Below are 15,563 nucleotides of genomic sequence, written 5' to 3' on the forward strand. Positions count from 1 at the left end.
AGAGCCAGCACTGTGTGGGGAGGTGACTTTCACCACAGGGGAGGAAAGCTCATCTTCCAGTGACTCAGTTTCCTGAGCTGGGGCTGGCCTTGCGTCAAGGTTTTCATGCCCACTTCACAGGACTTGAGACTCATGTCCCTCCACAGGAAGACCATGTAAGACTGGGCCTAGGTGGCTTGGGTCTGAGTCTCGGTTCCGTCACTTGTATACTGTGTGACCTCAGATGAGATACTTAACCTCTCTGTGCCCAGTTTCTTTAGTCACCACAATGGACTGGCCATTATAGGAAGCATGTCCTGGGGCTTCTGTGAGAATTAAATGGGGAATCCTGGGTAGAGATCAAGGCATGGAAAAGCTAATGGGTGCAGGATGGCCTCATGCCCTGGCATAGGGCTGCTAGGAAAACTCTTTATATTTTTAAAATTTTTACTATTTTATTAAAAAAATCTTTTAGAAGGCCCTTAAAGGCATGGAGTTTTTGAACTTTGTGGTTGTTGACATTTTTTTTTTAAGACAGTGTCTCACTGTGTTGCCCACTGGCCTTGAACTCCGACGGCTGGGGCCGCAGCTGTGCGCCACTGTTCCCGCTCACAGCTGTGCAGTGATGGGTACCCAGGTGTTCTCAGTGGGGCTGGGCAGGCGCGGTGCTTCCCTCCCACGCTGAGTGCTCCGAGGACTCAAGCCAACCACACTTCTCTCAGATCTCTCCTCAGAGTGGGGGCCTGGGCGCAGCTTTCCACTTCCCAGACTCTGCCCTTGGTCAGGACCTACACTAACCTTGGTACCTGGGTTCCTACACCTGCAGCTTCTTGGGGACAGCCGCAGGGTGAGAGCCAACTAGAGTGGGCCGTGTGTCTCTGGGGTCTCTGGCTAGATCTTGCCCCACCTGGACCTTTGTCCCAGGGCTGTGCTGAAATACTGGATTCCTGGGTTCTGCGGCTCCGGTGCGCGCCAATGTGCTTTCTGAGCACAAGACTGTTAGACCTCAGGAGTGAACACCTGAGCCTGATATTTCCTCACCTGCTGCCACTGGTGACCCCAAACAACACCCATAAGTCAATGCAAATGTAGCCAGCTTTGGTGGCATTTGCCAGAAGATCCTGCTACCCAGGAGGCTGAAACAAAAGGATCACTTGAGCCCACCCAGGAATTAAAGACCAGCTTGGGCAACACAGCGAGACCCCATCTCAAGCAAACAAACAAGGCAAAGCAAAGCAAACAAAAACAAAAATAAAGCAAATTTATTGTTTCAAGTTCTCTAGGGTTGGAACCAGACCCAGGGCTCAGGCCTAATTTTAAGTCTGCAGGGCTGAAGACTCAGCCTTCTGGCTCACTCAATTGTAGAACAAGATCCTGGTTTCTGACAGCCACACTAGGCCACCAGCAGCATCATCAGAGCCAACTTCGCAACTTAATCAGATCGTGTCTCAAAATGAAAAATAAAAAAGCCAGGCTGCAGCTCAGTGCGAAGGCCCTGGGTTCAATCTCCAGTACAGGAAAAAAAAAAAAAAAAACCAACTCTCTCTCATTCCATGCAAAGCCCTTCCTGCCAGGACAGGTACTGCACACACATTCCAGGAATTAGGGCGTATCCATCCTCATTGACCCTTCTAGGGCGAGGCACTGTGACAAGCCCAGGGCAGGGTAGAAAGTGCACTTTTCAGCCTTGTGCCTCCGTTGTGGAGCCTGGACACTTGAGGACAGGGCATTGCTGGCACAGTCGCCCCGGGAAGGAACAGGTACCCCCCAGGCCATTTGGCCAAAGCATCAGAAGGTCTAAGTCAGGCCATCCCCAGGCCTCGAGCGGTGCATGCTGGGAGCAGTTTACCCTGGGAGGCACAGTGTTATCTCCAGGCAAGAAGGACAGGGCTCTTTTTCTCACCCCTGCCAGAAAGGCCATCTTTGGGGGGCATCCTCGGAGAGTCCCCTCCCTGCCAACACCAGGCCAGTCCAGAGTCCTGATCTCACTGTTTACTTTTTGAGACTGGGTCTCATTATGTGGCTCATGCTGGTCATGTTCCCCTGGGCCCAAGCAGTCCTTCTAGCCCAGCCTCCTTGTTTGGTAGCTGGGACTGTGGGCACATCCTGCTTGGGGGCCCCCATTCTCCAAGGCCTGAGTTTGGCTAGTCTGTCACTCAGTGGCTTGTGGGACATCTTGTCTCTCCTGTCAGCCTGGAAACAACTTAACCTGAGGCCAGAGGGTAGGGAGCGCAGCTCGTGGCATCAAGGGTCTGTGGTGGGCATTCTTGCACAGCGACAGTTTGGCAGATATTTGTTGAGCACAGGTGTGGAGCTGAACACTTTGTACATAGCAGCTCAACTACTTTGCTAAGGATCCTGGGAGGGAGGTGATTTTTATCATCTCTACACACAAGGAGCCTGACTACAGCATATGACTTACAGGCCCAAGGCTTCCGAGGATGGTGTAAGTGCATGAGTGTGCATGTGTGTGTGAGGTTTTGGAGCATTTTCCCACCCCAGAAGAGAGACACTGTCTTCTCCATTATTGCCCATTCAATATCTTTTCTGGGAGGGATTGGAAACAACCAAAATGCCCAAGGCCTTTGCAGTGAGCTGCTTCTCCAGCTTCTTTATTTCGAGACAGGGTGTTACTAAGTTGACCAGGTTGGACTCAAACTTGTGATCCTCTTGCCTCAGCCTCCCAGAGTGCTGGGATTGCAAGTGTGTACCACCATGCCTAGCTAAGGCCAAATGCAAATAAAAATTAATTCTCCTCAGTGCAAAAGAGAGGAACCATTCTGTTCATTTTCTTAAGCGTATCTATGGTAGAGAATGTGTAAATTTCTGCTGTTCCTTAGGATTTGTGTCCTGTTAGAAAGCTGAATGGACCTCTCACCTGTTTTAGAACTCAAGGCCCCAGGAGCCATCACCGCAGTGCAGACTCCAAGGAAGACAGCACCTGCCCCAGTCCTCGGAGGGCAGGACCCTCACCAGGTTGCAAAGCGCCCACACCATCATAAAGATATGAGTGGACGTGCTGTGAGTAATGACAGCTGACGCAGACTCCAACTGCTGGGTAAGTTCAGGATGAACCCTGTGACTGTGGCACTGTCCCGTCACTTTGCATGAGGACGTGTTATTGTTGGGAAGCATGCTTGTGGCAGGCTGCCTGGCGGTGGAAGTGGGGGCTGCTGCCTCTGTAGTCTCCTCAGCAATTGGTGACGTGTGCTGTAGTCTGGCTTAATGCTTATTCATAGCAGAACTGTTTCTTTTCTCTCCTTTTGCCCCAGTCTTCTGGATTAGCAAGAGGTCTAATTCTTCATTTTCCTCCCAGTGCCATCAAATGGACAAGTGAACTTAGCCTGTCCAGCACAAAGAACAAGAATGTTCTCTTCATTTTCAATGAATAAAAAGTGCAAGGTGTGCAATCGTTTTTTAAAATTTATTATTTTTGGTGCACAACAGTTCACTATTGTTTCTCTGAAATGAGACAAAAGAAAGGCTACATTTTCATTTGCTTATATTTGCATAATCTGTGAAAGAGTAAAAAAGGTCTAAAAAAGTGCTGTGTGCACGTGTGTGTGCATGTGTTGAGAGCAGCTGGGAAGACCTCATTTTATATTTTCTGATTTTTGAAAGATGTGACACCACTAACTAGTCACAACAGACGGAAAGGGGGTGAGTGGGGGCTGAGGCAAGCAGCCAGAGCAAACTATGCAGAAGTCTGCGGCCAGCCCGCTCCCTTCCAAGCTCGGCCTTGACTGCACACTGATTATACTGACACAGTTTTTGGGTTCACACTGAACTTGTCTTTGAAGGCTGATCTGAGTGTAAAAGCAACAATGTCTTTATTTTTAAAAAAGTAAAACAAAATAACAATACTGCCCCCCACAACTGCTTCCAAGGCCCCCATCCAGCCTGGTACGGTTCATGGTCCTGAGGCTTGAGCTCTGTCCTGCTGCTCCCTACCTCGGGGCTGTGATCTTGACCACCCCCTTGCCTCTCCCTCGCTTCCAGGCATTGCCCTGGGGCCTCCTAGGCAGAGCAGTCCAGGTTGCAGAAGTCCGCGGACACGAAGAGCCTCAGCACGTTGACCAGCGGGAACATGAGCAGCGCCCCGACCAGCGAGCCCAGCTGCACCGCCGCCCCGCACCACACGAGAGCACTGCGGCTCCGGTCGCGCAAGATCACACCCAGCATGACCTTGATGTAGCTGAGACAGGCTGAGAACAGCACCCAGGACATCACCTGCAGGGAAGGGCAGGGACAGTTGTGGAGGGAAGAGGGCCTATGAGATGAGCCTTGCTGGAGGGTGGCCTCACCAGGCTATGCAGGCGCATGGAATGATCTTTAAGTGCAAGGAGATCCCATGGGGGCATCAAGGCCAAAGGTGAACCCGAAAGTTTCCCTTTGTGAGCAAGCCAGGGTTTGTGAGACAAGACCCACGGGGACCTGTAGGAACCACAGTGATTGTGCATGACCAGGAGAGGGTGGCAGTCAGGGGACAGCCTGCCTCCCCAGAGAAGCACGCCATCAACCCGGTCTTCTTGGGGGGTGCAGCACCAGAGGTGGGATACTCACAATGAGAACTTCTCCCCCCCAGTGGCCCTGGAGGAGGGGGCAGGGGCTCATCGCAGCCATGGCCATGTTGTAGGCCCCAAAGCCGGTCCCCAGCACGGTGATGACCCCCAGAAATGGCAGAGACCTAGGGCAGAGTTGGGGAGGTGAGCAGCCTGACCTTGGCTCCCACCTCCCAGGGGTCCCTCATGTGGGGTTGTCCCCCATGTGGAAAGTTCCTCCCCAGCTCAAGTGGACGGGGGAGGCTCCCAAGGCCAGGACATCTGCTCCTTAGTGAATGGCAGGGCCAGACTCACAGCAGAGGAGAGTGGAGTGTGTGGCTCAGGGACCTGGTGTAACCCCTGGTTCTGCTATCTAACTGTGAGGCTGGTCCCAGGGCCTCAGTGTCCCTACCTGCAGAATGGGGGTCTGGCAGGCCCATGGGGACCTGCAGGAACAGCATGTATAGCAATGCCAGCTCCAGGCATTGCTCTTGCCTGGCATTTGATCTGGGCCATTTCCTCCCAGGGCAACACCAGGAAGCCAGGGCGGATGAAAAGGTGGCTTTGATCTCAGCAGGGAAACTGCAGTCAAGCAGTGCAGCCTAGATGACCCCTCCCTTCCTGGTCTCAGCGGAGGTTTGCAGTCTCTAGGAGGCCTGGCTCCAACGTCTTTATGCAACCTTCCATCAAACCTGTCTGACCCCTGAGGACACTGCCTTTCCTTTGTGGTCCTTGTCCCTCAGGTCCACAGCCTCCAGGACACTAAGACTAAGAACACACAGTCAGCCCCTGACACGAGGGACTCCCACTCCACATTCTTATGTCCCATGGCTCTCAGATGACACATGTCTAACATTTGGGGCTACTCAGATTCTGCAGGCCTGTGGCCTCTGGCCCTACCTCCCTCTATAGCTGCCACCCTCTCTCTATGGCTTTGAGGCCCCAAGGGAGAAAGTCCACCTTCTGGGCAAATGGACATTTCTAACTCTCTGCCCTCACTCCCCTCCTGGGCTGGCAGGTCTAAGCAGCTCTTAAGAGAAGGCAGGATAGATGGTGGCTCAGAAGATGGGGAACCCTAGACATCAAATTCCTGAGGAGAGTATTTCCTCTGAGGGGTCAGAAGCCCCTGGGTCAGAGGCTTATGAAGGAGGGAAACCTCCGAGCTGGCTCAAGCTGTGTCATCCAGCACCCAGGCGTGCTAGGACCATCGCTCCAAGAGGCAAAGAGGGCAGGGATGGATTGCACCGATCAGTCCCTTTCTTACAGCCCTGGGGCCTCTGACTGTCAGCCTCAGGAGCTGCACGCCCCTCCTCACCAGCTGCTGGTGTCAGCGGCTGATATTTGCACTGGACTCACGGTATGCACCTTCCAAACCCAACCCGTTGCAGACTGCCAGCAATTTTAGGAAGTAGAACTATTACCACTCATAGCTTCCACGTAAAAATCCCCGAGGCCCAGAGAGGTGAAGTAATTTGTTCAATACTACACAGCTGGTAGAAAGCAGAGCTGGGAAACCATATGGCTTTGTGTGGGTGGTTGGGGGCAGTACTGGGGATTGAATCCAGGGTCTTCTCATGGAGCTACAATCCCAGCCCATTTTCTCTTATTTTGAGACAGAGTCTCTTCAAATTGCTAAATTGCCTGGCTGGGCTTGAACTTGCAATCCTCAGCCTCTGTCTTAGTTGCTTTTCTCATTGCTGAGACCAAATACCCAACACCCACAAATTAAGGGAATAAAGGGTTATTTAGCTCACAGTTGGTAGAGGTTTCAGTCCCTAACTGGCTGGCGCCAAGGTAACGTGGCTTGCCAAAGAGAAACACTTCATGGCAAGCAGAAGACAGCAAAAGAAAAGACAAGCCTCATCCTGTCCCTTATATTGTGTCCAGGCTACTGGGATTAGCATGGTGCCAAGCCCATCAGCGGGCTAATTTAGTAATCACATACCATTAGTCCCAGCATCACATACTCTAGACTCAGCCATCCCTGAAAAAGCCTCATCTATGACTGCATAAGGCTTTAGGGGGGCATCTACCCAAACCATAACCATCTCGCTGAGTACAGGGAGTACAGGTGTGCACCACCACACCCAGCTCGAAACCATATTCATAAGCACTAGAATATAGCCTGGTGGTGGAGCTTGGAAAGTAAGGTTCTGGAATGCAGCGCTCCCCACACCAGGGCTCCCCAGGGCTAGGTCGCATCAGGTGGGGTTACCTGCTAGGCAGAAATATGGAGAGGAAGCAGGTGAGCGGGCTGGCCACAGAGCTGAGGGTGGCAGACAGGTGGTAGGCGACAGGCCCATAGGGCAGGCAGGAATAGGTCTGCACGGAGGGCAGCACGCCATTGGTGAGTGCATTCACGAAGGCCACCAGGGTGTAGATGAAGGCCAGCTGTGCGGGGCGCAGGGCGGCCACCTTCTCCTCCAGGTGCCCCTTGCCCTTGCTGCTCTCTGCCGGGTCCAGGGGGCCTGTATCTTTCTCCTCACGTGGCCGGATGGAGTGGAGGGTGACCTGGGACTGGAGGAGATCTTCGATAGAGCCCTGCTGGGCCCGGGACCGCCGCTGGAGCAGGAAGAAGGCCAGCAGGCAGCAGCCCATCATGCCGGCCAGCAGCAGGAAGAAGACCAGAGGCGAGAAGCGTGCAGGGAGGTAGTGGCTCTCCAGGCGGCCAGCAGGGGCCCACACTGTGGGGCTGCCGGGTCCCTGAGGGTGTCAGAGGGCAGACATGACAATGAGAATAGCAGAGACAGATAACGTACCCAAGGACCGTCCTTATAAAGCATCCAGACATGACAGTCTAAAGCAAGATCCCCCATAAGGATTTCGGAGAACCCCCATGTCATTGTTCTGCCTGCCCTCACTTGGGCTGGGGCTCCAGATGCACCACCCCAAAATTTGTAGAGATAATTCGTCACCCCAAATGGACCTGTTGGGCAGTGACTGTTTTGAGCTGGTTAAAGACAGAAGAGTAGCTCAGAAAAGATGCCCACCTTAGAGGGAACTGCACTCTCTAGAGGAACTCTTCATAGTGAAGCCGGCTGTACCCGGAAGAGGTAAACGACAACCTTCATCTTCTCTGCACAACAGGACAACTTACTCACCACCTGCGTCAGCGTCACCCCTCACCTCTTCTAACTTGTCCATGCCCCCCAGAAGCCCCAGGTCCCTGTTCTCTCCTTTGTCTCAGGATGCCATGGAAGCTTGGTTGTCTGGCCTGAGTTTTCTGCACATACATGTCAGTGACACAGCGTCTGTGCTGTCCACCTGCCTTGGGTCACTTTACTCTGCAGCCCCAGCAAGGGCCCACTGGGGTGGAAGGAAGCAGATCTTTCTCCCTCATGCTTGTGAATCAGCACAGAGCAGCAGATTCCAGGTAACACTGGGTACCTGTGTGCCATGGGTCTCCCTGGTGGTCATAGGGCTCGAGGTGGCATCCAATGGCTCTGTGACATTGACACAGGTGGTGATACCCGAGCCCTGGGCCAGAGCCACCAGCGCAGGCAGGAGGCCACTGAATCCTTCGCCCACGAAGAAGGTGGTGAGGTAGTAGGAGGGCAGCCGGCTCATGAAGGGCAGGAAGGTGACAGAGGAGGTGCAGTCCACCAGAGCCAGGAAGAAGGTGAGGACGACAAAGGCGATGCTGTGGTGGCCCCTCAGCACCCTGGAGGTTATGTTCCAGACGAAGGCGAAGAGGACACAGGTGACGGTGCCCACGGTCAGGATGGTAAAGATTATGGGGACCTCAGAGAGGCAGCCAGGCCGGAAGTGGTGCAGCAAGGTGACCAGCAGGGGCCCGACGTTGGCCACCTGGATGACCACCGTGAGGTAGGAGGGCAGGTGCCAGCCCTCGGGAAGCTCCATCACCAGCAGGGGCAGCTCCACCCACAGCCCGTTGATGGCCACCCAGGAGCCCATCCCAAAGACGCAGACCAACAGATGGACCAGGAAGGCCATGGCGGCGTCTGCAGGTGGAGGGCTGCTGTCCCCAGGGTCAGCCTGCGGGGGGCGCTGGTGGAAAAGGACATGGGGTGAGATGGAGCGTGTTCATCATCAGCCAAGGCTGGCTGTGCGCCGGGTTTTCTTTATCCCCCCCCTCTCTTATTATGTGAATAATCTGACCTTTAATAGCAAAAAACATGAATTCCTTTATAATTAACCTTCAAGTGGGAAGGTTTTCCTAAACTCATAAATCCAGGGTCCAGAAAAGAGAATTTTGACATATTTAACACTATAAACACTATAAATGTTAAAATACACAAAAGCAAATAATCAAAGATTCAACACACCCTTTGCAAAAAGTACTAACACCAGTTGGGCACAGCGGCATGTGCCGTAGCCCACAATCCCAGCTACTTGGGAAGCTTAGGCAAGAGGACTGTGAGCTTGAGGCCGGCCTGGACAACATCAGGAGACCTTGTCTCAAAAACAAACAAACAAGCAAACAAACTCAAAAGACGAACGACAACCTGGCAAAATATTTGCAAAACAAAACACAGACAAAAGGTTCATTTTTCTAATATACAAAGAGTTTTTGGTCTGTAATCCCAGCCCTCTGGGAAACTGAGGCAGGAAGATTATAAATTCAAGCCCAGCCTGGGCAATTTAGTGAGACCCTGTCTTTGTGAGACCAGGCTTTGTGAGATCCTGTCTCAAAATAAAAAATGCCTGGGGTTGTAGCTCAGTGTGAAGGCCCTGGGTTTGATTATGGTTCATAATCATGGTCATGGTTCATGTAAAATATCCACCAAAGCCTCATGTGTTTGGAAGGTGACTGGACCGCAGGGTGCATGCTCCGCCCAGATGAAGCCTGCCGGGGCTGAGGAGGCGGGGCCTGGCTGGAGGCAGCACTGGGTGGCCTGGAAGGATGTGTTCTTGTCCCAGCTCCTCCCTCCTCCCCCTGCTTCCCGGCCGCCACAGCGCTCTCCTTTGCCAGGCCCCCATGTGGTTTCCGCCTTGGAGCCAGTTGACCACGGACTGAGACGGAAATAAGCTTGTCCTCCTCCGAGCTGTGGGGGTCAGGTAATTTGTCTCAGTGACAAGAAGGTGGCTGAGACCGCAAAAAGAAGAGTTTTACAAATCAAGAACAAATGCCCCAAGAAAGAAGCCCAAGCACAGAACAATGAAACAAGTACAAATAAGCTTTCGACTTGTGGGAAGATTACTGTCTCCTTTCACAATGGGGAAAAAAGAGAATTTTAAATTGCCATTTCTCACCATGAGATCGTCCCAAAGCCAAAGGTCATCTCCTCTGAACTAATGACTCACGTTCAGGATTATTTATTCATTGTGGCCTTGTAATAGCAAAACATGGGAATCCATCCAAGTGGCTATCACAAAGGTGGGGCGAGCCGCAGAGCTTGCTACCTGCTGGGACCCGCACACCTGTACAAGCTGGAGGAACAAGGCTAGGGGATGATCTCACCGCCGACAGGGGAAAGGTCTGCAGAGAGGTTGGGAAGCAACCGAGTCTCAGATGGTGGTGTTCTTTTTGCTTATATTTGCAAAAGCAACCTGGGCTCTCAGGAAATGATGGGGGTGTTGGTGCCACCTCGATATTTATCTTTTTATATAGTTTTAACTGTGAACCATGTACCCTATTACCTAATATAAAAATGATAATAAATATTAGAAATAGTTTCACTCTGGTTCTTTTTCTCCTGAAAACAGAACTCTCAGCCCCTTTGGAGGCCACCCACTCCCCAAACCATCAGAGTGGCCAGGGAGAGGCTCTGGAGTGAGCTGCTTCGCTTGACCCCAGCTCTGCCACGTGCTGGGTGACCCTGGGCAGGCGACTTTGCCTCTCTCTATCTCATCTCCCTGCCTGCCAATCAAGGATTTCCCTCAAGGGGCCTCATGGTTTGTGATAAGGGGTAAAACAGGGCCAGCTTTGCTTCGAGGGTCCTTTCGTCATTATGGACAAACACCTGGATCGAGGACATAGTTATTTTTTCTACTTCATATGAAAATTTGAACATGACAATTAAAATTAAAACAGCAAAATGTCCACCTAGCAGTTCGGAACCTGGAACCCTGGGGCCAACCACTTGGCCGGGGCCAAGCTCCTCCTGCTCTCGGTGCCCCAGCAGGCTCGGTGCCCCACTCTGGACCAGCCACGAGGTGCCCCTGCCTTACCCAGGAATTTCCGACACTGGTGGGCCGGAGGCCCCCTCTTGTTCATACACACTGCCACAGGTTGCAGCCGGGCTCCCTGCTGCCCACGTCTCTGGCACAATCCCTAAGCTCTGCCAATGGCTAGGCCAGGATGGAGTACCCAGGACAGAAGAGGCTCCTGGGCTGCTGAGCCAGCCTGGCCTGGAGCCCCCTCATCCAGTCACGGTAGGAAGCTCCTGTCTACCCACCTTCCTTGTGTCCTCTGTGGCCGAGGTTTGCAAAGTTGTCTTGCTGCCCGGCGTGGTGAGGGCAGATGACCCTTCTGATGACCCTGAACTCCTGACGGGCAAGGCCAGACCAAGTTTGCTCAGTGTGTTAAACAATTCCTTACTGTCATCTTCAAGTCTGGGGATATCATTCAAAATTCAGGGTTTTGGGTTTCTGGGGAACATCTCAGAAGACCTGGCCACACAGACCCACATGCCCACATGGTAAAAATACCTCTTGCCCTCCTTAATTTAGGCTCCCCCTTGGTCTCCGTGGGTACAGCAACCCCTGTTCAAGCCTTCTGCTTTTTGTCTGTTTTGCTGCCTGGAACTCAGATGTGATGGCAAGAACTCCCAAAGCCATTTTGTACTATGCAGGACTACTCTCCCCTGGGATTTTGTAGCAGCCACACAGCTCTACCTGCCTCTGCTGAACTATATTGTTTGCTGTTTAATGTTGTTTATGATGCTAAACTTCTGTCTTGTTCATCACTCTTATTTTACATACAGCAAAACACTGGTGAAGTGTACAAATATATATGTTTAGGGGTATACAAATATTTACTGAATTTTAGTAATGGATATATTTACCTCCTTTGTCCCCGATGCCCCAACTCAGGAACTCAGGTCTTCTCCCAACCAGAACTTTATAAAAATCGAAATCTAACAGTAGCTGTTTAGACTTGCCTTAAAAAGACACTGAGAAACACTTACATGGAATGAAGTTTTTCCTGGTTCTAGAATTGCAAAATAAAGGACTTTAAGATCTTCAGTGGGATACGGTGGCTCACACCTATAATCCCAGCACTTTGTGAGGCTGAGGCAGGAAGATCACAAGTTCAAGTCCAGCCTGGGCAATTTAGTGATTTAGTCCTATCTAAAAATAAAATAAAATAAAATAAAATAATAAAATAAAATAAAAGGCTTGGATGTAGTACAGTGAAAAAGTCCTGGGTTCAATCTCTAGTACTATAAGAAGAAAAAAAAAAAAAAACCTAGAAGGTTAAGACTAAATTTGAGCACAAAGGTCTTCCAGAGAAATTTACAGAAGAAAGATGACATATCTGAGCCTAATTTGGATAACTTAGTGAGACCCTGTCTTCACACAAAAAATAAAATGGACTGGGGCATAGCTCAGCCTGAGGCCCTGGGTTTGATCCCCAGTACTGGGGGAAAAAAAGAAAAGAGCTAAGCACGTGGTGCATGCCTGTAATCTCAGTACGTGGGAGGCTGAGGCAGGGGGATCACATGGGCTACATAGCAAGACCTTCTCTCAGAAAACAAAAACAAAAGAAAAGAAAGAATAAACTGAGGCCCAGAGTCATTATAGTATAAAGATATAGTCCGCCAGGGTCAGCCCTGTGGCTTCTCTCTATTCTGAGCAGCACCTGCTTCCCCCATGAGCCCAGGCGCCCTGAAAGGGGACAGGGGCACAGTGCGTGGCAGCTGAGGGCTTGTCCAGGCCAGGCCAGCAGAAGGGGCGAAGGCAGCAAGGCTGCAGAGGCAGCGAAAGATATGCCCAACCCAGAAACGAGTCAATTATTAAAGGCAGCAGGCGGCTTCACAGAAGCTGCTGGCCTTTGGCGGCTGGAAAGTGGATCTGCCCCGAGTGGTGGGCAGGCGTCAGGTTACACACTGACAGGCTTGGGACCTGGACACCAGGACAGCTCACGTGCCGGGGACCATGGCGCGCACCCTGCTCCTGCAAGCTGTCCTTGGGGTCGGACCCCAGCACTACAGCCGCACAGAGGGCAGCACCATTGTTCCTCATCTGGAAAACAGACATCTGGCGGTTGCTGCTTCTGTCCTCAGATACCCTGTGTCGCTGTGCCTGCAGCCACAGGCACAGGGGAGCTGCAAAGGCCCAGGTGTTTCTGGGAACTCATGAGAAGCCCGAACGTCTGATGTGGAGTGCTGGGGACCCCATGTTTAAAAGGTGAGCACTGGCTTGGGGTATAGAGCACAGCTCAGCCCACGGAGACCCTGGTTCAACCCTAGCACTGCAGGGAAAGGAGAAAGATTCATATCTGCGTTTTCTGTTCTGCCCACAGTGGCCTTGAGGTTCTTGTGTATTCATCTAGACGGGATTTGGGGTGTCTGCTAAGTGCTGGACAAACAACGCCTGCTCTCAGGAATGCATGAGAAGCAGTCACCAAGAAAAACAAAAACAAAAATATGGAGCAGGTCAGCCTGTGGAGAAAGCAAAGCTGGAAGGGAGAAAGTGTGGGTGGGAAGAGGGTCCAGGGTGGAGACAGCAAGTGCAAAGGCCCTGGGGTGGCACAGAAAGTGCCAAGGCCCTGGGGTGGCCCTGGCAAGTCCCAGAAATAGATCTCTGTGTTCAAAGAACTGCAGGGAGGCCAATGTGGCCCCAGTAGCGGGAGTGAGGTGACGTGCAGACAGCGGAAGTCACCTTGGTGTCTAGGTGAGAGCTGCGGTGTCTTCTCTGCAGCCAAAGCTGGCCCCTGGGCAGAGGAGAAACCGCTCCAATGTAATGTTTAACGTGCCTGCTGCGGTAAGCAGAATAATTAGCAACCGGGATGAGGTAGGAGTGAAGCCGGCTAGCCTGTGAGGAAGCTGCTGAAATCACCCAGGAGGAAGGATAATAAAACAAGAGGCCACTCCGTAGCTGTTCATCAAGCACCTCGTGCACACAGCCTCCACCATGCGCCCCCACAGTCCTGAGGCTGCCACTAAGATCATCTCCACTCTACAGACAGGAAAGTGAGGCCCAGAAAGGGAGAGTCATTTGCCTGGGGTCACACAGTCAGTGGGGCACTGAGGTTTGGGCCCTGCCTCCTCACCAGCCTTAGAGGAAGCCTGGTGCGTGGGGCTGGGAAGAGGCCCCAGGGTCACGGAACAGAGTGATTTCCACCACCCTGCAATTCTGGGGCTCCGTCCCAGGGCCTCACATGTCCTAACACCCCACTGCCACTAAGCTGCACCCCCAGCCCCTTTTGTATCCCTGCATCAAAAACTGAGCATCTCAGGCCCACGAGTGGGAGTGTGGGGTGAACTCTGACCAGGCCCAGGCACCCTGGCTATGTGGGCTGGGCCCCCACCCCATGACCTTGACCTGCAGGGCCCAAGCCCCTCCCCCCAGCAGCGGGTGCCGCCACAGGCCAGCTGGGGGGCGGGAGTCTATATCTACCTGCAGAGTGCTGCTCTCTCCCAGGGGAGCATCATTTCCACGGGAGCAGGGCCCTGTACTCTCTCCCAGTGTCCAGGTACTGTCTGGCTTGCTAAGGGCTGGCACCATGCTGGGTTCCCACTCTGAGCGGATAAGCTGGCAGCTGGTGGGCACCAAGCTTCGGGGCCCAGACCAGGGATGTGTGGGCCAGGGTGGCCCCGAAGTATGGCTGGTGGCCGGGGTGCCGGACAAGTCCTGCTCCTGGGTGGGCATCAGTCTCGTCAGTGCATGACTCTGGAGCCCTGAAGAACTTGGCAGCCTTGCAGCCCCTGTGGGCCTGGGCTCTAAGGACACTAGGTGGACTGGGTTTGTTTGGGGGAAGGACAGAAAATATGGAAGGAGCCATAGGGAGACAGAGAAAAGGCTGAGACTGAGAGACAGAAAGAATCAAAGCAGAAACAGGCAGCTAGATAGAGTTGGGTGTGGCGGTGCACACCTGTAATCCCAGCACTGTGGGAGGCTGAGGCAGGAGGATCACAAGTTCAACCCCAACCTGTGTGACTTGTCTCAAAATAAAAAATAAGAAAAACAAGGGGGGATGTGCTGGGGATGTAGCTCAGTAGGAAGGCCCTGGGTTCAATCCTAGAACTGAAAAAAAAAAACAAAAAAACAAAAAAACAAAAAAACAAAAAAACGGAAAAGGAAAGGAAAGAAGTTGAAAGGAGAATGAAGCCCACCGGGGCAGGCAGAAGCCAGCGGGTCGTGCTGCGAGTCTGGGTGCCGGTGCTGCTTACATCCACAGGAAACAAGAGGTCTTTCCCTCTTCCACTTGCCTCGGACCTCAGGGTCCGCCCAAACTCAGTGTCCACCTTGCAAAGGTGTGGAGCAGCCAGACAGCAGGCAGTACCTGCCGGCACCCTGCCCACCCAGGCTCTCAAGCCTGTGCTCACAGGCTGTGTGACCTGAGGCCGGCTGCTCACCCTCTCTGGGCCTGAGGTCCCCATCTGTGAAAAGAACTGAGCTGCCACGAGAGAGAGGGAGGAGACAATGGGCCCAGGTAGGCTCTGCGTTCCTTCCCCTCTCCTCCGTCCACAGCCTGGCAGGGCTTCCAGCCTCCCACGGCCCAGCTTGGCACAGAAGCCCTCCCGTCCCACCCCACGCGGATGGGCTGCTGCGGCTCAGCCTCCGACCGGTAGCGGTGGCGTCCAGGGCAGGGCCCGGAGATGCCTGGAAGACTCCACGCGCTGCGGACTGGGCGCAGGGGCCCTGGAGTCCGGGGCCCTGGAGTCCTGGTCCCGACCCCTCCCGGGCCGTCGAGAAAGCTGCGTCTTCCTGCCCATCCCGCGGCGCGGAACTGGGGGAAAGATCGAGGCCCGCCACCGCGCTGCAAGTTCCCCGTCCCCGGGCCTGTGCTGGACTCCCGGCCCTGGGCGCGCGGTGCCCCCAGCCGCTCCACTCACCTCGGGTCCGGCCCGGCTCTGCGGGAGCGCGCCCGGGAGCGTGCACCTGTCCCCGCCCCGGCGGGAGGGAGGGCGGAGG

At 53.3% G+C, this 15,563-nt stretch overlaps 1 protein-coding gene across 1 annotated transcript; it reads right to left on the reverse strand.

Moving 5' to 3' along the window:
* Positions 1–3,786: 3,786 nt before the first annotated feature.
* On the reverse strand, positions 3,787–15,563 carry Slc52a3 (solute carrier family 52 (riboflavin transporter), member 3; the record flags this gene model as incomplete). The annotated part of the gene is given in 5 exon segments (XM_005414682.2): positions 3,787–4,209; positions 4,543–4,666; positions 6,736–7,223; positions 7,908–8,528; positions 15,485–15,563. Coding segments are annotated over 4 exon segments (1,392 nt in total). The 3' UTR covers positions 3,787–3,996.

Source organism: Chinchilla lanigera, unplaced genomic scaffold, assembly GCF_000276665.1.
Source record: "Chinchilla lanigera isolate Chin_1 unplaced genomic scaffold, ChiLan1.0 scaffold00195, whole genome shotgun sequence".
NCBI classification, from domain to species: Eukaryota; Metazoa; Chordata; class Mammalia; order Rodentia; family Chinchillidae; genus Chinchilla; species Chinchilla lanigera.